General features: G+C 45.6%; 1 protein-coding gene across 1 annotated transcript in view; it reads left to right on the plus strand.

Annotated features, from left to right (window-relative positions):
* The window catches only part of VWA8 (von Willebrand factor A domain containing 8), a 1,363,176-nt gene that overhangs the window by 99,563 nt on the left and 1,237,464 nt on the right, over positions 1-26,149 (plus strand). Inside the window, exon 2 of the mRNA XM_086935029.1 lies at positions 2,510-2,587. Coding sequence (XP_086791155.1) covers positions 2,510-2,587 — 78 coding nt within the window. The remainder of the gene's footprint in view (positions 1-2,509; positions 2,588-26,149) is intronic.

Below are 26,149 nucleotides of genomic sequence, written 5' to 3' on the forward strand. Positions count from 1 at the left end.
TCCCATCTCTTAGTCCTTAACGAGTGGTGGTACGGGGATAGAGGAGATCCTGCCTATGCCCTCGAGCGCTCGCTGATGGGCGACGCCACGCTCCACACATTATTGTACTCGGCCAGGCTTCGGAGGGCGTTGCCTCGGGCCACACAGGTGGTCTTCCTGGTCTGGCGACAAGCGTTGCGCCGCATGGGATGGTGGGGTAAATTGACAGCGGAGACCCCTTTGTGGAGAAACGGACTGCTTCCTGAGCTGTCCTCCCTATCAGGCTTTAGCGACTGGGATTCCATTGGAATCTCCTCCCTTGGACACGTCCTGACTGGGACTACACTTAAATCCTTCCAGGATCTCAGCTCAGAATTTCAAATGCCCAAATCTCAATTCTTTAAATACCTACAATTCCGCCACGCGCTCGCCCCGAGCTTGGTTGGCCTGGAGCAACTACCAGAATGTAGTCCCGTTGAAGCCAAGATTTTTATCGGGGACCTGGGGGACAAGAAGGTATCCCGAATCTACCAAACCCTAGTCACTCATTGCTCCGCCTCCTTGCTCCCACTTAAAGAGTCCTGGGAAAAGGATGTGGGCCCCCTTGATGAGGACGATTGGAGGGAGGCCTTGGAATCCCCACGTGGCACAGCGATCGCAGTTCGTCTCCGCCTGATCCAGTTTAAATACCTACACAGGGCTTACTATACTCGGGAAAGACTGTGGAGGGCGGGCCTGATTGCATCCCCGGAGTGCCTGCGCTGTGGGACTGAGAGAGGTATGCTGTTGCATACGGTTTGGTCTTGCGTTGGTCTGACCCGGTTCTGGAACGGGGTCTGGAGCTGTCTGTCGGAGGTGCTGGGGTGGGATCTCCCCCGCTCCCCCCGGTTGGGCCTGCTACATGTTCTGGAGAATGTGGGCGGGAATATTTACAAACGCCACCTTCTGCTGCTGGGTCTGGTGGTGGCTAAGCGGGACCTGGCAAGGGCTTGGAAGAGTGACCGGGCTCCGCCACTAGGGGCCTGGAAGGCAGGCCTGGATTATTTTATGGGACTGGAGCGGCCTGTGTTTGAGGCTAGAGGATGCCCACGGAAACACTTTAAAATATGGAAGCGGTGGGCAGACTACAGGGGGTTGACTCTGGAACCTCCAGCTGCCCCGGACGACGGATTGCCTACTGTAGAGGACCTCCAGGCCTAAAATGACACTCAAAGACTGCTATATCATGATCTGTTCACGGAGCTGTTGTGATCACTTGCATGGGGTTAGGGTGGGTAGATGGGACACTGGGTAGTTGGGGGGGGGGGACTGGGGTGGCGGCGGGGTTTGTTTCCCCTTCCCTTTTTCATTTTCCTTTCCTCCAATTGATTGGGTTGTATGTATATTGAAACGTGCCTTGCTATTTGACAGTGTCTTCCTGACTATATAAAACTGTGATTATCCCTTGCCTAATCAACCAATAAAACCTGTTGTGAAAAAAAAAGGTCTCAAACTCACACCTTCTAGGGCAGACTCCTTTCGGAAGAAGGGAGCTTCTATGGCCTTCTTGGGGCTCTTCCTGATAGCTGATGCATGTAAAGCACCTACTTGGTCTAAACCACACACTTTCACAAGGCATTTCAGCGTGGATGTCCTAGGCCGCCAACAAACTAATGTAGGCCAGACAGTTCTCCGTACACACTTTCAATCTACTGCAGCACCCATGGGCTAGTCCCAGCTTTTTGGGAGGACTGCTTTACAGTCTGTGCACAGCTTGTGTATCTACAGCCACACATGCCTCGAATGCAAAATGTTATTTACCTTGTAAGCATCTGTTCGTGGCATGTAGTGCTGTAGATAAGCATGCGCCCTCCCTCCTTCCCGGACGCCTGTGGCTGTTCTAGAAACTTTTTTCACTATCTTTCTTTCCTCTTATGCAGGGACATCTTTCTACGTATATCACTTTGCTTCACATTCCATCCTCCCCCTACGTGTGGGAAAACAATCTGACAATAGAGTCAATGACCAATCGCCATATCGCCAAGAGGGGGATTCACAGTACCTTGTGACTCGAAAGGCTTCTTCAAAGACAAACAACTTGCACACATCCAGACCCAACACTAGATGGAAGGAGTATGCACAGCATGTGTTTCTACAACGCTACATGGTATGAACAAATGCTTACAGGATAAGTACCATTTTCCTTAAGGCTCTTATTTAGAAAAGGTCAGCAATGGTATTACAGCCCACAGTAATTTTGATATTACTGCAGATTTAACTTAAAATTCATTTGTACATGCATTCCTATGAAAGGTTGTAGAATATTTTTACTAAAAAACCATTTGAAGGAATGACTGTTAATATTGTGACCTCTAGTAGCTTTAGACAGTAGAATCCCAACAAATTGACTCAGAGTCTGAAGGATTACTAATTAGATTTTTAGTGGTATCTATCACTGTACTGGTAGAAGCGGTTGCAGAAAGTACAGGGTTTCATATGCTAGTAGTTTACGTAGATGTACTGTTTTTAATTCTGACTGTATGCTTTACAGGTGACACAGTTAACATTGGTGATGTATCATTCAAATTGAAAGAACCACGCCATCCCGAACATGTGCCCATCAATTACAGTAAGATAAAGTTCTTTCTTTCTTTTAGTTTTTTTATGTTATGTTAATTTGCTTAGTGCACAAATTACCCAAGAGGGTATCCAGACCCTTGGGCAGGTATGTGGTTCCTACGGTGCTTATACATAGAGCCAGGTCTTCAGCTTCTTGGGGAACTCAAGAAGTGAGGAGAAGACGATGATGTGTTAAGGGAGGTGTTCCATGTCTTTGGTGCTTTTGTGGATTTGGCGAGTGTGTGCAAGTGTGAGAATGAGGCAGATTGTAGATGTCTGGTGGGTTGGTGAAAATGTATGCAGCTTTTAAGGTATTCTGGTCTTGTGTTGTGTAGGGATTTTTATGTGTCCGTGAGAAGTTTGAATTGGCTGCACTTGTGAATGGGGAGCAAGTCAAGCTTCCTGAATTGCAATTTGATGCGGGTGCAGAGTGGGAGGTCGAGTATGAGTCTTGTGCCGGTGGTCTGCATGGCATGGTCTAGAGCTTGTGTAATAGTTTTTTGGAAATTCTAACGTAAAGAGTGTTGCTGTAGTCCAGCTTGCTGATGTTGAGTGTTTGCATGACAGTCATTTGGTATTGTGAGGCAATCTTTTAAAGATCTTTTGCAGCTTGCATTGGATTTGGAAGCAGGAGATGCACACTGTGCTGACTTGAGTAGTCATGTTGAGCTTGTCATCTGGTATGAGCCCAAGATTTCTTGTGTGGTCTGCAGGTGTGGGTGTTTGTCCTAGCTCCAGCGACAACCAGGTGGAGTCCCCAGGGGAGGTCTTGTTGCCAAACTCTAGAACTTCCATTTTGTCGGAGTTGAGCTTTAGGCAGATGGTCCGCATCCAGTCTGTTACCCTGATCATGCAGTTGGTTCTGATGGTGGTTGTCTTGTCTGTCAGGGAGAGGATGAGTTTGGTGTCATTGGTGTAGGAGATGACGGTGTTGTCTTGTGATTGGATGATGTTGGTGAGCTGTCTCATGCATTTTTTTAAAAGGGTGGGGCAGAGGGACATTCCCTGTGGCACTCCGTATATCAGTTTCTTGGTCTCTGATGTAAAGTGTGGCAGCCTGACCCTTTGGGTTCTTTCTCTGAAAAAGAAGGAACAGATCCATTTGAGAGCGTATCCTTGTGCGCCAATCTTTTCAGCCTTTTGATGAGGGTGTTGTGGGAAACCGTGTTGAAGGCAGCTGTGAAGTCGAGCGGAATGAGGGTCACTGTTTCTCCTTAGTTCAGGATGAATCGAATGGCATCAGTGACTGAGATGATTGCTGTTTCGGTGCTGTGGTTCTTTTTGAATCCTGATTGAGTGTTGTCTAGAAGAAGGTGAAGTTCGAGGTGGGTTGTGAGTTGCTTGTTGGCCTTCTCTATCGCTTTGGCTGGATAGGGGAGCAGGGATATGGGTTGGAAGTTGATCAGTTGATTTGAGTTGGCTGTGGGCTTCTTGAGGAGGGCACTGATTTCTGAAAGTTTACATTCATCCGGGAAAGTGTAGGACTCGATGGAGGTGTTGATGATGTGGTTCAGGGTGGTGCTGATGGGTAATGTTCCCAGGTTGTAGATGTGGTGGAGGCATGGGTCCACTGAGACCCATGAGTGGACAGTCTGCATGATTGCTGCTGAGTGGTGTCTTGTGAGGGTTGTCCGTTCGATCAGGTGGGCTTCCTGGTTGGTGGAGGGTAGGTTAGCGATGAGTTCAATGGGGTTAGTTTGGTGTAGGAAGTTGCTGTAGATGTTTGAGATTTTACTGTGAAAGAAGTTGGATATGTTGTCGCAGAGTTGTTGGTAGGCAGCAATGTTGTTGACGGTGGCTAAGAGTGAGGGGAAATCCTTGATGATCAAGAAGATCTCCTTGCAGCTGTTGGAGCTTCCTCAGCTGCAGTTCACTGGTGCTTTTGTGTTTTGTGTACAGTATTAATTTCCATTAAATACCAACAGATTGCAGCTTATGATAAATATTGGGTATTTTTAAAAATGTGATATATTTAAATATCAGTGTAATATTGAAGGGGAATACTTAACATCCGAAAGCTTGGGTGTGGTGTTTTGTGACACTTTTTGTTGATCCGTAAAAATGAAACACACAAAAGATGATGGGAGGCTGCAATAGGTCTAACCACTGGCAATTGCTCTGGGTAGCACTCCAACCCATTGTTCTTTTGCTCACCATGCCACCTCAGTTTGGACCCAGCTATTTGAAAATAAGTCTTGACCCTGTTCTTATGGGAACAGCCCAGTGCAAAATTCCAAGCCAGGTCTTCCCTGAATTGGAATACAAGCAATCCAGGACCGGTTTTGCCTAAGTTACAGTACATCATCAGGTACAGCTTTGCTCCAGTGACACAGTGTGAGCAAGCCCCATCTGGGCATTCCCATGACACTTGGGCGGTTCATGAAACACACAAATGGGGATGGAAGGCGGCTTGCAAAAAGCCTAACCACAGGCAGTCCCTCGTGTAACACACCAACCCATCTTTCTATTTCTCACCATGCCACTCCAGCCATGTGCAAATCAGTCTTGACCCTGTTCCTCATGGGAACAGACCAGCCTGAACTACCAAGCCAGGTCCTCCCTGAAACTGAACACAAGCAACCCAGGATTGGTTTCACCCTAGTTTTTGGTTCATGAGCCACAAAAATGCAAATGGTCACTGTGTAGCTCTGACATTATTTCTTGTTAGTGTTCGTTGCCATGTGTTTATGTAGCAAGTTTAATTTGCTTCTGTTTTTTGTTGTTGTTTTATTTACCTTATTTTTTTTCTGTTTGCTTTCTGGTTCTTCAAAAAACATATTGGCACCATATTGCACAGATACTGTATGTTCAAGCCATACAGATTTGTGCATAAGTTTTCACCCTGTGCATCTTAAAGAGCAGTGGAAGATGCACAGCTTTAGTATTCACGCTTTGAGAAAAAAGGGTACTGAAGGCCAAGAAAGGGGGCAAGGAAAGATGTATGCATAAAATGTAGCTGAGATTGTACTTATTTATCTGACCTGGCTTAGGTCATTTGTGCTCTGCAATCCTGACCTCCCCTATACCTCCATATACACTAAGGGGCAAAAAGATACATTTACAGGTGAGTAAGTGGACATGTGTAAATTCACTCTTATACTTTCTGGTATATTCACTACTTTTGCGTCATTACCGTTTACAAGTGTAAATTTACTACAAAGTTTAGACTTAAAAGTTCTCAACCCCTGAAACCAGGGGGTGGAATTAAATTTACAAAGCAAAGTTACTGCTAGTTACTTTTTTTGACATGTAAGTGGAGATCAAAGCCACCCGGTGGATATCTTCCTATGGTAAAGTATGGAAGAAAGTGTATTGAACTTAAAAAAACAAAAATCCCAAACAATTTTGAAATAAATGTAATTAATTAAAATATTTTAAATTAAATTAAAATTATTTTTATAAAAATGTAATAAAAACTACCCCTAAAGTAAAATGTTTGTATTTATTTATTTATTATGTATTTAAATATCACTAAATGTTATGTATAGAATTTACATGAATGATTGTTTTTTTATATAGTTACATTTATGTTTAAATTAAAAAGGTATTAATATATTTTAAAAGAAAATACTATTTAATTGTTATTTGTATATAATTTTTTTACATTAAGTGTTATACACATTGTTAAAAAGTTTAAATGAATTCATTTATATTTAACATTATTTTATATGGGGTACTATTTCAAGCCTCTACCTCAATTTTTTTCTTTGGCAGTGGGTTGTTTTCCGAAGGATTGGCCATGTGTTATGCTATACTTAGTCCAGGTCTGAACTCGAGTCCATTTATGACTGTCCTGAGTCCTTTTTAGGTCTCGCCTGCTGACAACACATGCGTTGTTGCTCTGACACATAGCGTGTACTAAAGAGGCTAGGAGCTTACCCATTGCTCATTGCTTATCACTTATTGGCTACATTGTCACTTCTGTTTGCTGCCTTCTAATTGGCAGCGCTTGACAATGTCACTTCCTGTTCTTTTCTTTTGATCGTGGCCCAAAAACCGATTCATTTACTTTGATTAATGTCATTCCGGTGTCCTTACTCTGCTCGCTGTAATTCAGGTATTATTTTTCTTTCTTTATGCTACCCGTCTGCATTACGTCTTCCCCTTCCACCTCCCATTGCTTCTTCCCGACCACCTGTTGTCTGTCTTGCTTCTTCCCTTCCCACCCCCTTCTTTGTGTTGCTTATTACCCTCCCACACCCCACCTTGTCCGTGCTGCTTCTTTTCTAATTGTGTTGCTTCATTCCTCTCAACTCCCACCCATCCACTGTCCATGCTTCCCAACCCACCATCACTCCTGTTGTCTGTCTGTCGTCCCCCAACCATCACAAGGAAGAAAGCAATATGACATGGCCAGTGCTGTCATCGGTAAAGCTGGTGATCTCATCTTCTTCCTATTTGGCACTACTCATTGGGACGATGTGACTCATGGCAGGTTTGACAAACAGGAGAGCAGGCCTATCCATTTTATTCAGTGTCTCATTGGTTCTTCTTTCACTTCGATTATTCCTTCCTCTCTGGTGCGGATCTAGCCTGGATATTCAGGTTCCATGTCCTTCCTAGAGGTGTGTCAGATCACTCCCCAGTGGCGTTGCATTCAGGCCATAAGCAGAGCGGAAGGTGTACGTGAATGCCTGATGGGTCCTAAATGATGACTTCTCTAGATTTCGACTTGAGGAGATGGGCTCCTATTTCCAACTGAATAAGGGTCCGTCAAATTAGCTGGCCCTCTGTGGGCATGCAAGGTGGTAATCAAGGCTAGGCAAGGGCATACTTTTATCATAAGTCTAGGGAGCGTGAAGGGGCAATTGCTTTCTTTAAGATAAAACTCCTAGGTTTAGAAAAGAGTTATATAACCCAACTCAATGTGAAAATGCTTTGTCAGCTGGAGTTTGCTAAGATTCAACCGAGACAGTTGAATCTAGATGCAACTAGTCTTGCATCAATGACCTCTCAGTGACGCATTTATGAGGCAGGCGACAAAGCCAGAAAGCTCCTTTATTGCTTGCCGAATATTGGGGAGGACCCCAGTTCCGTGGTGGCTCTCGATGACAATTTAGGAGTGTGGGCCACCGGATCTGTGACAACCACGGATACCTTCACTGCAAGTCCACTGATGAGGTTGGAGGCCTCCTCTGTGGCTACTACCATATTTTCTGGTGTATAAGACGACTGGGCGTATAAGACGACCCCATACTTTTCCTTTTCAAATATAGGGTTTGGGCTATATTCGCTTGCTTGTAAAATGACCCCGGCGTATAAGACGACTCCCAACTTTTGAAAACATTTTCAAGGATTAAAAAGTCATCTTATACACCAGAAAATATGGTATATCGACTCCATCATTAAACGCAGCAAGTGTAGTCAGTAAAGGAAAACACCCAATTGTTTTGAGGTTAACATCCCTTCTGGCCTGGGGTAATTCACCTACAGCACATCTTGGCACAGCCCAGAAGTTAGATGTAGGTGTTGAGAAAGGGATTGATCCTCACCTTTTATTGTGCTGTGCCATCCCGAAGTAGTTATGGGGCACATTTTGATAGCTATCTCCAGGGAGGGAGTAGGCGATCCTGCATAAGGTGAACTGATTCAGTAATTTTACCTCGCATGCATGGAGTTGAATCCCAATGACTAATCTGTAAAGCATGGAGTGATGATGTGTTTCCACAAGCAAGAGTGCTTATGGCACCTGTTGCCTTGCTGGAGAGCCATTGCCTATATTTAAGGTGAGCTGCTTATTTCCTGCTGTGACGGGTCATTTCGGTATAGAAAATGTTACCAAGGATGGCACTCAACCTACTTTGTAGGTGTTGTTATTGCAACAGTGTGCGGGTCACTTGTTGGTTTTCATGGACCTTGCTGACCAGGGTCTCAGGTGCTACTCGCCGAAATAAAACACTTTGACGCCTCGTCAGGGGTAGTAAGCGCTATATAAATGCAATTACAATATACCTGTATGCTCCTCTACCTTATCTCCGCACTCTAAGTCCTTATGCTCCTTGCTTCTCACCTCCCTGCCAGCTGTGTCACGCCTCTTTCACTGTGACAGATCCCTGTCAGGGCATGTTCTTTTCTTTCTCACTCTGATAGATCCCTGTCCCCTCCCCTTCCATTACTATTTGCACTGCCAACCTCAAGCGTTTCAGCTCCTGTGATCATCTCTGATGCCTTTACAGATTTCTGCTGCTTTCCCTGCTCATCACCCTTAAAAACTGACAGACCTCTGACAGCTCCAGCCCCCTCCCCATCCGACAGATCACTGTCAGATGCTGCCCCAGTTCCAAGATCTGTCAAATCATTGCAGGCCCTTGAACTCCTCTGTTGCATTGAGCACAACCTGTGCAGACTGTGATTATCTCTAGACAGGAAAAAGCGATCAAAAGGCGTTTTTTTAAATTACATTATGCATAATCAGTTTATGCTCCATCTGCCCAGAGGCGATCAACACTATGATAATGAAGAGTAGGGGTGCAGGCACTAGCCAGCCAGAGGTCATCCTTTGAACTCAGTGGCTAAATGTTCAAATCACGGATATGTTTCCACTTTTTACTGTCCTGTGCAAGATGCAGTCTTTACTTTTAATTCTCAGGGTTTCCTTTCTGACACTCCAAACGTTTTGGCAAGTGCCTTACAATGGAAATGTAGGTCTTTCATTCCATGTATCTAGTGAAGTGGTTCATCTTCCAGCTGTTCCACTTTAGGAGCGACAATTCCAGTTTTGGGAAATTGAACTGACTGTTTGTGATTGATATTCTCTTTTTCCTTGGCCCTCTGAAAGTACTTTTCATCTCAACAAGTAATACTAGAGTCTTTTAAATTGCCCCTTCTTCTGACTCTGACACACAAAGAAAATCCTGTTTTTAATCTTTGTACACATTCATAATACTGTTTTATTTTGCAAACATTGGATAAATTCAAATATTCTTTCTGAATAATAAAAGGTGAAATTACAATTCTCCTAGATTTCTACTGACTGTGTTGGACCCCTCAAAGTCACACACACTTTGAAGCTTTCACTGATCCTTTTGAGGACCTAGAGGACACAGCTCTTCAGATCCGATTGTCTCGCTTCATGTCCTAAGCAACTGTACTGTCTGTATGAGTAGAGAGTGAATATTTCGAGCACACTTGCGTATATTCATCACACACTGTGAGCAAAAATGGGGATTATGCAGCCAGCTCTGACATTTTACTCACAGTGTGGCGAGAGTTTCCCTCTTTAAGTGAGCACTCCAAACATGAGAACCGGCTTTCTAGTCCTCATAGAGCACCGCTTCTCAGAGCATTGATATGCAAACATATTCCGGTCCTCATAAATATTTATAAGTACATACACACATGCACGTCACATTATGTTTCAGAAGGTATGGATAGACAGGATATTGCATCAAGCTCAGAAGCTCAAAACTGTTCTGTGGTGAAGTCATTGTTGTTTTCAGATCCTTTTTAAAAACTTTTTTATAAACAAGCTTTACTGTTTTCGAAACAGCAACACACAACAGACCTTGCATCATTGTCACCAGTAGTGCCACATCACACATAGTTGTATTTCTGATTTTACAGATCAAACCATGTTACTCCCACCATCTCCCCCATATCTTCTCATGCTTCTTGTTGGGCACACCAGTCCACCAATGAGGGGGACTGTGAGGAATTCCATCTCCAGCCGATATCAGGCTTGGCAACCAGAGGGGCTAGGGCAGAGCTCAGAGAGGTGGATGAATTGGGGGAGCGAGTGGCCACAGTGGAAAGCACAAACCACCGTCTCGATGAGGACATTGTACAGCTGCAACAGGAGGTGTTGCGCCTCAGAGACCAGCATCTGGACCTGCAAACGCACAATGAAGACCTTGAAAACCGGTCTCGGCGAAACAACATCCGAGTCCGGGGAGTTCTGTCTACAGAAGAAGGCTCGGATGTGGCTGGTTACCTGAGAGACCTGTTTAGAGCTATCCTGGGCGAACCACTGGAGTTTCCGGTCCGGATCGATAGAGCGCACAGGGTTGGACCGCCGCGACGAGCATCGGCGCCACCTCCGGACATCCTAGCGTTTCTTCCAGACTTTCCACTGAAGGAACGCATCATGGCTGAGTCCCGGAAGCAACCTTCGTTCACTTTTCGTGGTCACTCTGTGGGGCTATTCCAGGACTTGTCTGCCATCACTCTTCAGAAACGGAAATCTTTTAAGATCGCCACTGACTTTCTGAGAGAGCATGAAACATCCTATGCCTGGGGTCACCCCTTCCGTCTCATCTTTCGATGGAATGGCGCGATGCATCAACTCCGGTCGCTGCAGGAAACGTGTGAGGTCCTGGGGATCACGGCGGAGGAGGAAGACACGGCCACACCGAGCCAGAGACCCGGCCCCAGAGACAGCTGGCAGAGGGTTTCACGGAGACGAGCGTCTGCCAACACCAGAAGACCGGACTCGCCTACCATTAGAGCTGGCATGGCAAATGTGGTTTCCGAAGCGGCCAGAGACAGTGCCTCCAGCGGTGATGTCACAAAACAGAGCAAATTGGCTGATCAGGATTGTTAATAATAGGTTATGAAACAACACAGCCTGACCGTACTGTGTAGCCAAGAGGTTAAGTATTCCAAACATATTTATTGAATTTTTAGAAAAAAGTTTGTGTTATTTCATCAACACACATGACATCAAATAGACACTCCATCATAACAGTTAGTGCAAAAACATGAAAAAATATATACAATATATACAAAGATATAGCAATAAAGGAAACATACACTTAAGGAATCAAAATCTTGTAGTGACACCAACTACTGTACTGCACAACAAATTAAATAGCAAGATAATTGCAATTTAAACACATTCTTTGCAATTTATGAAGAAAATGAACCAGTCCTTTGGTAGTAAAACCTGTGAGCAAGGCGGATCTAAGATGGATTTGCTTGTGGGTAATGATTTATGAGCCTATCTGCCATTTCTCATAAATCATTACCCACAAGCAAATCCATCTTAGATCCGCCTTGCTCACAGGTTTTACTACCAAAGGACTGGTTCATTTTCTTCATAAATTGAAAAGAATGTGTTTAAATTGCAATTATCTTGCTATTTAATTTGTTGTGCAGTACAGTAGTTGGCGTCACTACAAGATTTTGATTCCTTAAGTGTATGTTTCCTTTATTGCTATATCTTTGTATATATTGTATATATTTTTTCATGTTTTTGCACTAACTGTTATGATGGAGTGTCTATTTGATGTCATGTGTGTTGATGAAATAACACAAACTTTTTTCTAAAAATTCAATAAATATGTTTGGAATACTTAACCTCTTGGCTACACAGTACGGTCAGGCTGTGTTGTTTCATAACCTATTATTAACAATCCTGATCAGCCAATTTGCTCTGTTTTGTGATTATTGAGGTCCAGGCTGATTAGTAGTAGGACCCCACACCTCTATTGTGCACAGTCCAGCGGTGATGTGGCGCTGACAGCATAATGAAGCTCCGGGGGAGAACACCACAGACTTACTGATGTAGCAGGTTCGGGTCTTGGGGGGAGGGGGGCGGTGAGGAGGGGGAAGGAGGAGTAAGTGGCCGAACGTCCACTCTGATAACTCACCACAGACTTGCCCACTGGGCATGACTGGGACTGACAACTGTTGGGATTTCAGGGGTTTGCAGGAGGGAGGGGGAGGAGGGTGTTTGGTTGTTTGCATGAGGGGTTTGTTGGGGTGTAGAGGGGGATGGGGTAGAGGGGGGGAGGGTAGGTTGTTTGGGGGAAGTTTGCGGGGGGTTGGGGAGGAAGAACAGGGACCGTCCAGTGCTATTGAATCAGTCGCTACAGCCACAGTGCTTCTACACACTATCTGCACCACAGCCACCCCTCTTGGGCTGTGATCCACTGCTCAAACTTAGGTTTCATCCACACAGATGACAGCTCTTACAGTAGTCACCCTTAATGTGAAGAAGTTAAATAATCCTGTTAAGCGGAAGGCAGTGCTCTCCCTACTGGAAAACACACACGTAGACATTTGTCTCCTGCAGGAGACTCACCTCCTGGCCAGGGACTGTCAGAGGATGCGCTTCCACAAGTTCCCCGCACACTTTTTCTCTTGCAATACTTCCAAGACCGCTGGGGTAGCCATTCTAGTGTCCAGAACATTTAATGGGGAGATCCTGCATAAGTTTGCTGAACAGAAAGGTAGACTCCTAGCCTACAGGGTTAAACACGGGGGGTTGATATTCACCATAGGGTCCATGTATAGCCCCAATGAACACCAAGAACGATTCCTTCATTCGGTCATGGTGGATGTCACCGCCACCCCGGACAGGCACATAATCATAGGGGGGGACCTGAACATGGTATTCGATTCTTCCTTGGATAGATCAACGCAGAGGTACCCGCAGACAGGGGAAATCTCGCAGGCGGGCAAACGCCAACTGGAAGAGTTAGATCTCCACGACCTTTGGTGATGCCTCCACCCCACCGCCCGAGATTATTCCTATTACTCACACGCACATAAGACCTACGCACGTCTTGACCACCTGTTAGTTACGGGGCCGGTCTATGATTTGGCCACAGCTTCCGAGGTAGGGGTCCTCTCTCTGTCGGACCACGCCCCGGTTACGGGGACGTTTCAGTTGCCACCGATGTCGCCCAGGTGCGGGGTCTGGCGCCTCAGGGACACCCTTTTGCATAAAAAGTCGGTGGTGCAGCATATTCACGACCAGATACGTGACTACCAAACGCACAATGATAATACTGATACCACTCGGGCGACAAAGTGGGCAGCGTTGAAAGCGGTGCTCCGAGGGGAATTTATTGCCATCTCCTCTGCAGAGAATAGGGAACGACAACGGAAGCGGGATGAACTCACTAGTAAGGTGCGGGAGCTAGAACAGGTTCACCAGAGGACGGGGGCTCCCAGAATCTGGAAGCAACTTAAGGCTGCGAGGAAACTTCTCTCAGCCTTAGATATGGACAGAGCGGAATATGCTGCATTACGCCTGAAGCACGCATATTATACGGGAGGGGACAAGTGTGGCAGGCTTCTGGCACACAAGCTCAGGGCTGCACATCAAAGGCACATGGTGAAGGAGCTATCGACTTCTAATGGAGTGTCGGTTACGGAGGACAGCCAGATAGCAGAGGGCTTTCGCCAATTCTATGCTGACTTCTATACGGGCGAACCCCCGTCGGCACAAGCGGAAGCGGACTATCTGGACTCAGTTGACCTTCCCTCTCTCACTCCGGAACAGGCGGAATATCTTGAACGGGACATCCGAATCGAGGAGGTGATTACAGCCATTTCTAGGCTTAAACATGGGAAGGCCCCGGGCCCGGACGGTTACACATCACTCTTTTATAAAACGTTCTGCCCGGCACTAGCCCCGATCCTCACGCGCCTCTTTAATTCCTTCTCCACTCCTGGAGCCATCCCCCCAGATCTACTTCGAGCAACTGTTTCGGTCATCCGTAAACCGGGGAAGGATCGGACGCAATGTAGTTCCTACAGACCGATCTCTCTCTTGAATATAGATCTCAAGTTGTATACTGGGATCCTGGTGACCCATTTGGCGCTGCATCTCCCGGGATTGGTAGACCCGGATCAGGCCGGATTCGTCCCCGGGAGGCAAACGATGGATAACACCAAGAGGGTGGTCCATATACTAGAGAAAGCCTCCCTGATACCCGGGGAGAGGATGCTGCTTGCAGTTGATGCGGAGAAGGCCTTTGACCGGGTGCATTGGCCATATCTGGAGAAGGTCCTATCGAAAGCGGGTATCGGTGAGAAATTTCGCACCCTAGTGTTCAATTGCTATAAGTTCCCATCTGCAGTGGTGCGAGTTAACGGCTGCAGCTCCCGACAGTTCGCGATAGAAAGGGGAACCAGGCAGGGGTGTCCACTGTCCCCGCTCCTATTCGCACTTTATATGGAGCCCCTCGCCCAGAGGATACGCCAAAACCGGAATGCGCTGGGAATAAAGATGGGGGAGTATACCCATACCATTTGTCTCTATGCAGATGACATCATATTGACACTAGCTGATCCAGAGAGGGCACTCCCAGCATGCGTGGAAGAATTAGAGGCTTTTGCTGCCGTCGCAGGCTTCAAGATGAATATGGGGAAATCAGCGGCACTTGACGTTTCGCTGACTGTTGCCACTAGAACTGACTTGCAGGGCCGGTTCCCCATGCACTGGTCTAGAGGTCTGGTGCCCTATCTGGGCATACTCCTAGCACCCACATTGCCCGCTATGGTGACCGCTAATTACACCGCCCTAGGTACGAAAATAAAGGAAGAACTGGGTCGCTGGAGCAAAGGCACCTTGTCTTGGCTGGGCAGAATTACCGCGGTGAAGATGACCATCCTGCCGCAGGCGCTATACCTGTTCCGAGCCCTACCGCTGCAGCCCCCGAAAGGATGGCTCCAGCAGATTCAAGCGGACATTGCACATTTTATATGGCGGTGTCGCAAGCCCCGGCTTAAAAGGGCCCTGACTACACTGGCACCTGAGGCGGGAGGACTGGGAGTACCGGACTTACGCAAATATTTAAAGGCAGCTCAATTACGGTACCTAGTGGAGTGGAGCAAGTGGGAGTCCGACAAACACTGGCTTTTTCAGGACCAGGCGGTGGCGGGCCGGACCCTGCAAGAGGTGCCCTTTTTACGTAGAGTGCATCGCCCGCCCAACCTATATGCGTCTTTCATCACGCGGGTTCCGATGAGAGTGTGGGACGCCACAAACGCGATGCACACACTCACCACCTTCCCCTCACCGTTCACACCACTGATTGACAACCCGGACTTCCATCCCGGGATGGAAACAGGAGCCTTTGTGCGCTAGCAAGCTGCAGGATGCAGAGCGCTATTTCACGTATATAGTCAGGACGGCGTTATTCCGTTTCCGGACCTTAGGAAGGAATATCAATTGCCTGAAACCGAACGGTTGCGCTACCTGCAGGTGTGCCATTGGGCGCTGCAGCCACAGGTGCGTGAGTCGGCATATCGGAAGCTCCTCCCCTATGAGAAATGGCTTGTAACACGCACCTCAGATGCAAAACTTATCTCAGATCTGTATAAATTCTTGCAGCCTTCCTCCTTTGATCTCTATAACCCTGGTAGGGAACGCTGGGAACGAGAGCTGGGGAGATCCTTCAGTCACACGGATTGGGACCACTTCGCTTATCGTGCTCGACACTCAGCAAACCACACTGGGCTTACAGAAACATTCACTTAAGTGTCCACATACTGGTACTACACACCACAGAGATTACATGAGATGAATCGCAACATCGACAACACTTGCTGGCGAGCCTGCGGGCAGATAGGCACCCTCACTCATGTTCTATGGGACTGCCCATTACTACTATCCCCCTACTGGAAGGAGGTCCTGGATGAGATCGACTCAAACTTCAATATTGAATTGCCCCGCTCACCAGCATACGTACTGTTGGGCTTACCCAACGGGCTGATGTATCCTCTGAGGTCTCGTAGAGGGAGACAAATTGCGATAGCACTGGGCTCTGCCGTGCAAAATATACTTATTCACTGGCGCACCACCACACTCCCCTCCACAACAGGTTGGTTGCATAGATTATGGCATGTCCTGGGCATGGAAAAATTGACGCTTATGGTGGCGGGAGAGGTGGAGCAGTTTAATGACTTGTGGCAACCATTTCACTCATTGCTTGTAAGGGAATTTACAGAACTTACAAGCCCCAGATATCTCCGCTTGTTGAGATTGACTACACTAGCGGATTCAGATGACCAGCGTGTCTAGGACTATGAGCACCTGAGGAAGGGGGGCGGTCTTGGGGGATTGTGGTGGGCGATGGGCCGTGGCACTGGACGGGGGAGGTGGGGGGGGGTGTTGTGGGGTTGGGAAGGAGTGGGGGGGTTTGCTCATTTTGAAGTATTTTGTTGTAGCATACGCACCAATCATCACATCTGGACGAATGTTACGTTATGCAGAGCTCTTACGCACTGGTGCGCTACTATAGGATTGTATCTTATGCACTGCTACTTTGTGGCAACTGTTTCCTTTCTTTTCATTTGTGAATGACTCAATAAAATGCTTTAAACCTAAAATCAGGAAGAATCTGATGAAATACTGGAGTGTGCTCAAGAAAGATCCAGACATTGGGTCCAAAATAGATCGACCGTTGATCTCATACAGAAAAGCTCCATCACTTTGTGACACATTGGTAAACAGTTATTTTGTAAACAAGAAAACAGAAACGTGGCTACAAAAACAACAATGGGGGTTTACTAAGTGTATGACTTGCAAAGCTTGTAAAGTAGGAAAGAATCTCCAAACCATCAGGGTTCTACATTTCAGATCAAAGATACAATCCCATGTGAAACACAGTTTGTGGTGTACCTCATTGAATGTTGTTGTGGCAAACGCTACATAGGCTCTACTATTTGTCCATTGAAAAAAAGAATCTTAGAGCACATTCGAGCGATCCAGAACTGAGATGTAACCTATGCTATAGGTAAGCATTTGCAAAATCATACTGGAAAAACATGGCAGGGCATTAAATACTCAGGTATGGCCACTGTCCTTGATCATGAAAGAGGAGGAACTAGAGTTCTAAAACTCAGACTCCTAGAGCCCAAACTAATAATTCGCTTCAAGACCAGAAGTCCTCTAGGCCTGAATGGAGACTAGGAAATGCATGTACATTTGCAAAAATACTTTGAACTTCATTGAACAATGTACAACAGTTATTCCAACTGTTCGTCTGCTATTCCTCCTTTGTGTACTGTTATTTGAAATCACTGTAAAAATGAACACATGAACATGCTGGCAAATCATGATGATATTAAGTGAAGTATCACTGATAGTATATTTTTGTCCTCTGTTTTTGGTGCCAGAACGACGGGATGCTAAACACTGATTGCTTCTATAGGCACTTAGTCAACACACCAGTATAGCAATTGCTCGCCACCATGAGCCCTAGTGATGCGAGGTTAATGTTTATGCACAAGCATAGCATGAAACTGCCCGCATCAGGTTAACTAATCATATCACTTAGATGAAACTGAGAGAAAACGCGAGCACTGCTAACCCTACACACGCACCTTTAAAATTACAATCGCTTGTGTATTAGAGTGAATAGCACTCTATAAGGGCTTTCCTAACGACCTATCAAATAGGTTCAGAAGTGACCAGTGTAGCACGTCATTTGTTGTGGTGGCAATACGAAACAGGGTTGTTGTATTTGCAAAAAATGCGCACAATGTAAATAACAGACTACCAAGCCCACAATGCCTCATTGCGGCAAAAGTGGTGTCTAGGGTATAAAAGGGTGAAATCAAAATTAGGACTATTATAACTACCGTGATCAAGAACTAGTAGAGTTCAAAACGCGTAGGTGGAGATGAGGTGAAGGTCATTAAAACTTGAGTGGAAGAATCCATGAGGAGTGCAGCATTTTTCTTTCAATTTGCTTGAAATAATATAGCGAAGTCGTCCTTACTTCACCGCCGGCACCAGCTTAATAGTGCTCCTCCCGCAAGGACATCTTGTTGGATATATATATATATATATATATATATATACACACACACATTTAAGTGCTGCTTTATTCAGCCCTTTTCATTTGCTGGTGTGTTAAACTGTCAATGCGATTTGACTCCACCTACCACACCTTACAGCATGGGGCAACTGGTCACTCTAGTTCGTTCATTGGCTCTCTTGTACTGTGACACACGTGCACAGTCGCCTGATAAAGACTGCACTTCAGTGCAAGGACTGGTGTGTATGAATTGCTAATACACTTGTTAATTTGTATTTTTGTATTCTAGACAATTATGTTTTGCATATTTCTTAATGCTTGCAAAGATAAAAGAAAATGCATGCTTACCAAGCCCTGACCTATTTGCTGAGGCAATGCTTGTTTTTTTATGTCTTTTTTCCCTGATCCAGCCCCGTCTACGCTGACCTTGTCTAAGAGCTCCATTATGTCTCATGTTGTTTGTCAAGCAGATGCTGCCCTTAAGGGAACTCATTAAAAGCTATAGCGTGCAATGCTGTGACTCGACATAAGATCCTTGACACAGAAAGTTGCCATGGACATAAAGTCCTGTTTTTGAAGTTCAACCATAGTCTGGCGTAAATAATATCAGTTGTGATTGCTTATCTTGTCTCAGTTTTTACTTACTCAGGCACCGCTTCCTATTTTAATGGTATTTTCATTTCTGTCCATATCATCCGATATGACACTGATTAAGTGACTGAACAGCTGACATGTAAGGAATAAGTTCTGTACGTTGTCTTCAGGCCTTTGGCAAAACAACATACAAGGTCAGATGTAAAGTCACACAAAGTGTATGTTTATCACAGTCAGTTTTCATTAGCAACCAAACAATAATAGTAAACATCATCAATGGTGACATCTGGTGTTAGCCGCTTAACCGTGGCGATTTAGCGCAGTGGGTGGAACTGCGTTGGCCAACTGACGTGCGCAGCACTACGGAGGTGGTGCGCGTGACGGCCGTTAGCCGACGCAAGCCGAGAAGGGGCGAAACCTTTTTCATGTGCATTCAGTCAACATATCACTATGATGTGCTATCAATATATAGACATCAATCCTAGTTCTCTGATGCAAATCATTTGAAAACCTAGTATACATATGATATACTCTTCTTAATTCATTAACATTGTGGTTTTGGAGCTCATCTGTCTCACAGTAACCGAGGTTCTTATTCCAGTTGCACCATAGTTTTCGAAACTTACGTAGACAACATCTACTTTTTAAAATCTTGGTTGCAGCTGTCATTCACCAGCCCATGTTTGTGTGCACAAGTCGCAGGACATGGGAGGCGTTTTGATACCCCATAGCTTGAGTATGTTGTGAAACAGCCTTTACAACGGAGTAAATACATCGTATGCATTTTCCTCGCATTTTTTAGTACATATTTTTTACAGCGATATGCATTTACATTGCATACCAATAACACGCATTTAAGGTAAGTTGGGGGTCTCTCCCCACAAGTACATTGTTTTTAAATAGAAAAACAATGCATTGTATTGACATGCAATGTAAATGCATAATCGCAGTAAAATCATGCGTGCTAAAAAAATTATTTATTTTTATTTTGAAAGTTTTATATAGCGCGAACAAGATCTTTGCAGATATCAGAGCGCTTTACATAGAGAGAGTACAGTACATGATCCTAATCAAACAGCTAAGTCAGTAAAGCTAACAGCACAAAAATGTAGATCAAGAATGCAGATAATACAAATAAACAAATAAACAAAGAGGTCAAACAGGGAGTGAGGTCTGTGCATATTCTTTAAGAGTCCGCAGTAGTGGTTCAAGTGTAATTAGTACACTAGACCTACTTGGTGGGTTGGGTTGAGTTGGGTGGGAGTTGTATGGGGTTTGTGGAGAGAAGTTCTTTGATGATGTACAGTTCTTCTTTGACCTGGATGAGGGTGGCCATGATCTTGTCCAGCGTGGGGTATGCGATGGAGGTGGGGGCGGGGATCAGAGGTGTATGACTGACCTGTGAATTAGCGAGCAGGAGGGGGGGAAGGCTGGTGTTAGTGCAGGGCTCCATTGTGTCAGTGTCCATGTACGGGACGGAGTTAGGGAGGGGAGAGAGTTGGGCGGGGGCGGTGTGGATGAGGTAGAGAGGGGGTTGGTGGAAGGCGGAGAGAGCAAGGTGGAGGCTGGGTGTAAGTTAGTGGTGGTGGAGGTGCAGTAATGGTAGTGAGGACTGAGAGTGGGGGGGGGAAGTGGGATTGATGGTGGACCTGTTGAGAGGTGAGGGAGTTAAGTAGGGAGCGGAAGTGTGTTCTACGTATCTAGTCAGAGGGTAGTGGGGACTGAGGATGGGAGGAGATAACGGGAGGGAATTGTCGTTGTGTGTGTCGTTCCGGAGCTGAGCTAGGTTGTGGGTGGGAGCTGTGATGTCAGGGGAGAGAGGAGTGTGGGTGGGAGCTGGGATGTCGGGGGAGCGAGGAGTCTTTATGGGGTGTTTGGAGGTCCGGGGGTTGGTAGGGGCAGAGTTGAGGGTGCTGTCAGGGGAGAGAGGAGTGTGGGTGGGAGCTGTGATGTCAGGGGAGAGAGGAGTGTTAATGGTATGTGTGGAGATCCGAGGGTTGGTCGAATGGGAAGGGTTGGTGTTGAGGGTTATGTCAGGTGAGAGAGGGGAGTGGGTGAGGTAGCAATCGGTGCATTACAGGTAAGACAATTACATAAAAACAGGTTATAGGACCAATACGTAAGACCAAATAATTGTAAACTGTGAGCACCCAGGAATATATGAGGAAGCAGTCAGTGCGTTACAAGTAAAAACAATTACATAACAACAGGTTATAGGAGCAGTACATAAAAAACAAATAGTTGTACACTGTGAGCATCCAAGAATATATGTTGTAGCAGTCGGTGCATTACAGGTAAGGAACAATTGCATAAAAACACATAGATGTGAAGATGCTGCAATAAAAGGCAGGCACTATCACAAGAGCATGTCGATACAGGCTAAGTAAGGTGCGCGGTAGTAGAACTTAGACTATGTGTCTGGTTCTCAGCTTTTGCTCCAATAGTGAGATTGACTAGTCCATGATGGCCGCCACTGAGAGAGATCAGTCTAAAATGGCCGCCAAGAAGGGGAATCGTAGTCCTCTGTTTGTTGTTCTTGCTTTGGACCTGTGTGGAGTAGATATGCCGAGGAGCCTCGTGGGCCTCTGGAGGTACAGTCAGAGATTTATGGTTTCAGTTTGTGACCCCTGCCCTTGTGAACAATGGCGGTTTAAAAATGTGAGATGAGTGGAGTAAATAAAGTACCTTATGGTTATTTTCAGCTCAGTGGCGCCTTAGAGTGCAGTATTGCCGATATCACACTTTGCAGGCATCCAGGGTCTAGTCAAGAGGCGAAGCAAGATGCGGTGTATTACTGGCAGGCTGCATGCTAGCCCCCATGCCCGATCCTCGGTCCCCGCCAGCACCGCAAGAAGGCTGTAGGACACACCAACTTCCTCCATTGGCTTCACCCACTTCCTCCATTGGCTTCACCCACTTCCTCCATTGGCTTCACCCACTTCCTCCACTGGCTTCATCCGCTTCCTCCACTGGCTCCACCCACATCCTCAACTGGCACTGCTGAAAGCTGGATTTTCATGTATATATCCATATGCCATCTCCTTCCTTCAGGATCAGGGTATATGCCCTCTCTAAAAGAAAGAAAATACTTTGGTCCATGCATGTAAAAAAAAGATCTATGATGGTTAAAGAATGCACCTAATGGGTGCTTCAATCTTGAAAAATAAGAATAATATATTTTTTTAAATGTTGAATCTTAAATTATTACTGATTGAACTTACTGAGTGCACATTATATAAGAGATATTTTGGAAAGTGGTTACATGTTGCCTCAAGTGGGCTTTTGGGAGCAGCAGACCCAGAAATGATTGCACCAGTAAAAGGACGTTTAAAAAGTGTATTAAAAATGGGACAATAGGTATGAACATTGAATGCAGGTATGTGGAATACATCAGCTGCTACTGTGAATTGGCAGATGCCACATGACTGTGTCCGTGGTATGCCTGGAAAGCTGTTACTAGCTTGACTTTGCAGGCATAGAACTTTGAATGTGAATTACGAAAAGTTGTACCTTCCCACCGTTGCGTAAAAGTATGTTTGCAGGTGAGCAGCTAAAATTGCACGCATTCTACATGAAGATAGATGTAAATTCTGGCTGATTTAAATTAAAACTGAGTAAAACATACAGTATCAACTGGTGAATAATGTGCTGTTGGACTATAGGCTCTAATATCAAAGTGTGCAGTAATGTTGGGCACAAATGTGCATCTGTGTGATTTATGTGATTGCACTGTCTGATGCCCATTAATTTAACTTACAATGCCTCTTAGCTAGCTTGTGGAGGCAACACAACTCGGAACCAGAGAGAGGCAACCACTTATGCCTCTTTCAAAGCGGTGCTGTTGCAGTTCATGCACTAATACAGAGAGATTCTTAGTTAAATGTCTGCAGTTTACTCAGTCATTTAAATCATTTAAAACAGAAGCCTCATGACGAAGGTATTCATTGACAAAGGACTCAGATGGTAAATGTTCATAGACAGTCCAGCATACGCCTGTCCAGGCAGACATGATTGTGTTTCATCACGTTAGTGATGATGTCATCACGCCAATCACAAATCCAAATCCAAAAATCGACAAACTATGTCTTGCATTCTATTCACCGAGTCTGCTGCACCCTGCCACTGCCTGAGCCTAAGCCTTCCATTGGCTAATTGTAGCTGGGGGTTGGCTCATGACGGAGTTGAGGCAAGGAAGCTGCGAGAGCGCATTTGGAACTTAGGAGTGAGGGCTCTTGAGGAAGAATAAACAAAAGTAAGTGTGGACTTTCCACTTGCTGTGTAGCCAGAGTAGCATATCCTGCAGCCCAGCATTGCTGCTATCCTCAACGTGCTCGATGGGGCTGTGACCCAACACAACTTTTGTGCGCCATGGCGTCACCTGTAGAATCTGTGCGTTGCACCCCAGAATGGTAATTGCTGAGCGTGCGTGAGGCCAGTAGGCACCACAGCCATACTTACCGGCATTGGCAGCATTACGGCTGGGGACAATGCCTGTGCTGTAGCAGGCAGGGTCACAGCAAGCTGAGCAGTGAATGCTGATGCCGTCGCCATCCCTGGACCTACTAATTACAGGCAGCTCTAGTAGTGACATCACCTGCTGCGCTCAAGCAGCTACCTGTTCTGCAAATAACCCAGTTATACTGCACTGATTAATATATGCAAAAAAGTCATTTTTATTTGGTGTACATTTTGTTTTTGCACTCGATGTAAGTAAGAAAGTAAAACACATGTCATCTTCCTCTTCTTTAGGAAAGGCAACAGGAAAACGCAGAGTTCAAAATAGAAGGGACATGTACAGGCTGGCGACAGGGGTCACAGGCAGCTGCAGTGTTATAGATGGGAGAGAGAGCAGGAATAAAGAGGAGAAAGAAACAACAGGAGAGGAGAGAGAGAAGACGGAGCGAAGTAGAAGAAAAGGAGAGCAAATCGGATACAAAGAGAAAGCAGCCATGATGTGAAGAAGAGAGCATTAAGAAGAGAGAAGATAGAATGAAAGGATGTAGAGGACAGGACAGAGAAAAAAAAGCGCACAAATGATAAAACGGAGACACAGCTAATTACTGCTAGAAGAGTGATAGTAAAGAGCCAAGATCGAAAGGAGAGAGAGCAGAGCAGAGCATGGATAAAAGTGAAGAGGAAAAAGGGCAGTGGTAGAATGAATAGAGGGCAAATCAGAAATGCAGGGAATAAGGTACCATACCAGGTGTGATAAAGAGGATAGAAAACAATTAGAGAGGTGAGAGGATAGACTCTTAGAGCAAAGACTTAGGGGACAAACAACAGCAAGGTTAGAAGATAGAGCCTGAGGCAGTGAGAGTGTTGAAAGTGGGGCTCACCGGAGGAGGAAGTGAGCTGTGGCCTCCTTGGCAACATTTTCAGCACCTGCACTTCTTTTTTCACAAATTAAGCCCAAGCAGTTTTAAGTACAGCATTAGTTATTCATTGTCAATCGACTGCACAATAACTTCTTTGCAGCAAGTCATGGTGTCGGTGTACAACACACTATATTGGACAGAAACGCGGCGCTGTACAATTACTTTTTATTTTAAATCCATCAGCCATCAGTCATAATGTGATGGCAATGCTAGGAATGCTTCATGCATCCTGGCAAGGAGAAAGTCAGTCACTCAAGCCATGCAGTGTCATAGGTTGTCATATCTTCACTGTCGACATTACTTTGGGACGATTTTGATTAAAAAAAAAAAGAAATAGGTACTAACAAAACTAGGCCAGCCCTGCTTCAAAATCAGCCTGGACCCTGCCCTTCCAACCTTCTGGCCTGGGGGATTGCAGACGGTGCCCGGCGTCATGATTACTCGTAGCCCACACTGAAATAACATTCATACCAGCCACCAGGCTCAAGAAAAGCAGTGTTAGTTACATACTGTAACGTTACTGCAATTACGGTTACTGCCTAAGAGGCATGCTGCTGCACACTGCACGACACGCTTTGCTGTTTCAAATAACTGTGCCGGAATGCTGGTGCCTGTGGTACATGTGTGCCTCAGTTATGCATGCTGCCGCTGCTTCCTCCTCCTCACAGGAACAAATCCAACCTAAAATGAGTAGCCTACCCACCCGCAACACTGACCGAAGGTATCAGCATGGATTTATTATCGGTTCACTCAGCTCTTTACCGGGTAGTCAGAGTTTGACTGTGAACAGTCGGTTATAAATAATATATTATGCGTGACACATATTGTGCGGTACTGTAGTCGTTGATGTGAGTTGCCACTCAGGTCTAAGCACTGTAAACAACCGGCACAACTGAATGGTCTTCAACTGGTACCGAGTGCAATATGTTCTATGTAGAAGTTTCATGTGGAAAAGTCGAAAGATTACTCCTACGGCATCCTCTTGAGGTCTTAATTTTACCTCCTCCCTGGACTAGTCTTCTAGTGTCTTTAGCTCCCCCTTTCATTTCGCCTTCACCAATCACAACATTTCGAGGTAGTTATTGTCTGGTAGATATTGTCCAGCATTTCTTCTTCTGTGAAGTAAGGCTTTGAACATGGTCATGTGCTACCTGTCAAAAGACAATTTAGTTTGAAATGGTCCTCCTGAATTATTGAAATGTATCCTACTTTTACAGAACACTGTTTGGGGAATCATGGAAGATGCTATGCTGCTACCTACCTGCAAGGTACTCTGTGTCTGCTGTGGCTCAGTGTTAGAAATGGGGACTCTAATTGGCAGCGGTTTGCACCCTGTCCATGTAGGGACCTTCCCTCTAGTTTGGGTAAGAGAGTCACACATCTAAGATAACCCCTACTCACCCCCTTGGTAGCTTGGCAATAGAATTCAGGCTTATCTCGGAAGCAATGTGTTAAACATTTGTACTCACACATACAGTAACACAGTGAAAACACTACAAAGGAAGCCACACCAGTTTAGAAAAATAGCCAATATTTATCTGAATAAAACGACCAAAACAACAAAAATCCAACATACACAAGTCAAAATATCACCTTTAAAAGATTAAGCAAGTTTAGTCAGTAGCAATCAATGGACGTGTTCGTTTTAGCGCAAAGTACCTTAAATGAATCAAAAATCAAAGACAGTGCAAGGTACAATGGAGGTGAGGTGCCAAAAAAGCAAATTGTTGCATCAGTTCCTTACTACACAGGGGAGGTGATGCATCGGTTTCTTACTGACAGGGGAGGCGATGCTTCGGTTCCTTGCTGGAAGGGGAGATGATGCGTCTGTTTACGGACACACGGCCCCTGTTCCGTACAGCTGTGTGGTGTCGATTAAGAGTCTGCATCAAGAGACGATGTGTCAAAAATCCAGCTGCGCTGCATCGATGAGGCAATGCAGGAAATGTGTCGATTTCGCAGCCACGAGACAGGCCCTGCTCCAAATCTTGAGCTGCGAGCAGGTGCTGTCTCGAAGTCAGAGCGGGTGCCACGGACGTCAGTGACGTGGTGCTCTGGACTCACACTGTAGTCATTTTTCTGATGCACTGCAACAGCAAGCTGGGGCCT

The sequence above is a fragment of the Lissotriton vulgaris genome, chromosome 8, assembly GCF_964263255.1.
Source record: "Lissotriton vulgaris chromosome 8, aLisVul1.2, whole genome shotgun sequence".
Lineage (NCBI taxonomy): Eukaryota > Metazoa > Chordata > Amphibia > Caudata > Salamandridae > Lissotriton > Lissotriton vulgaris.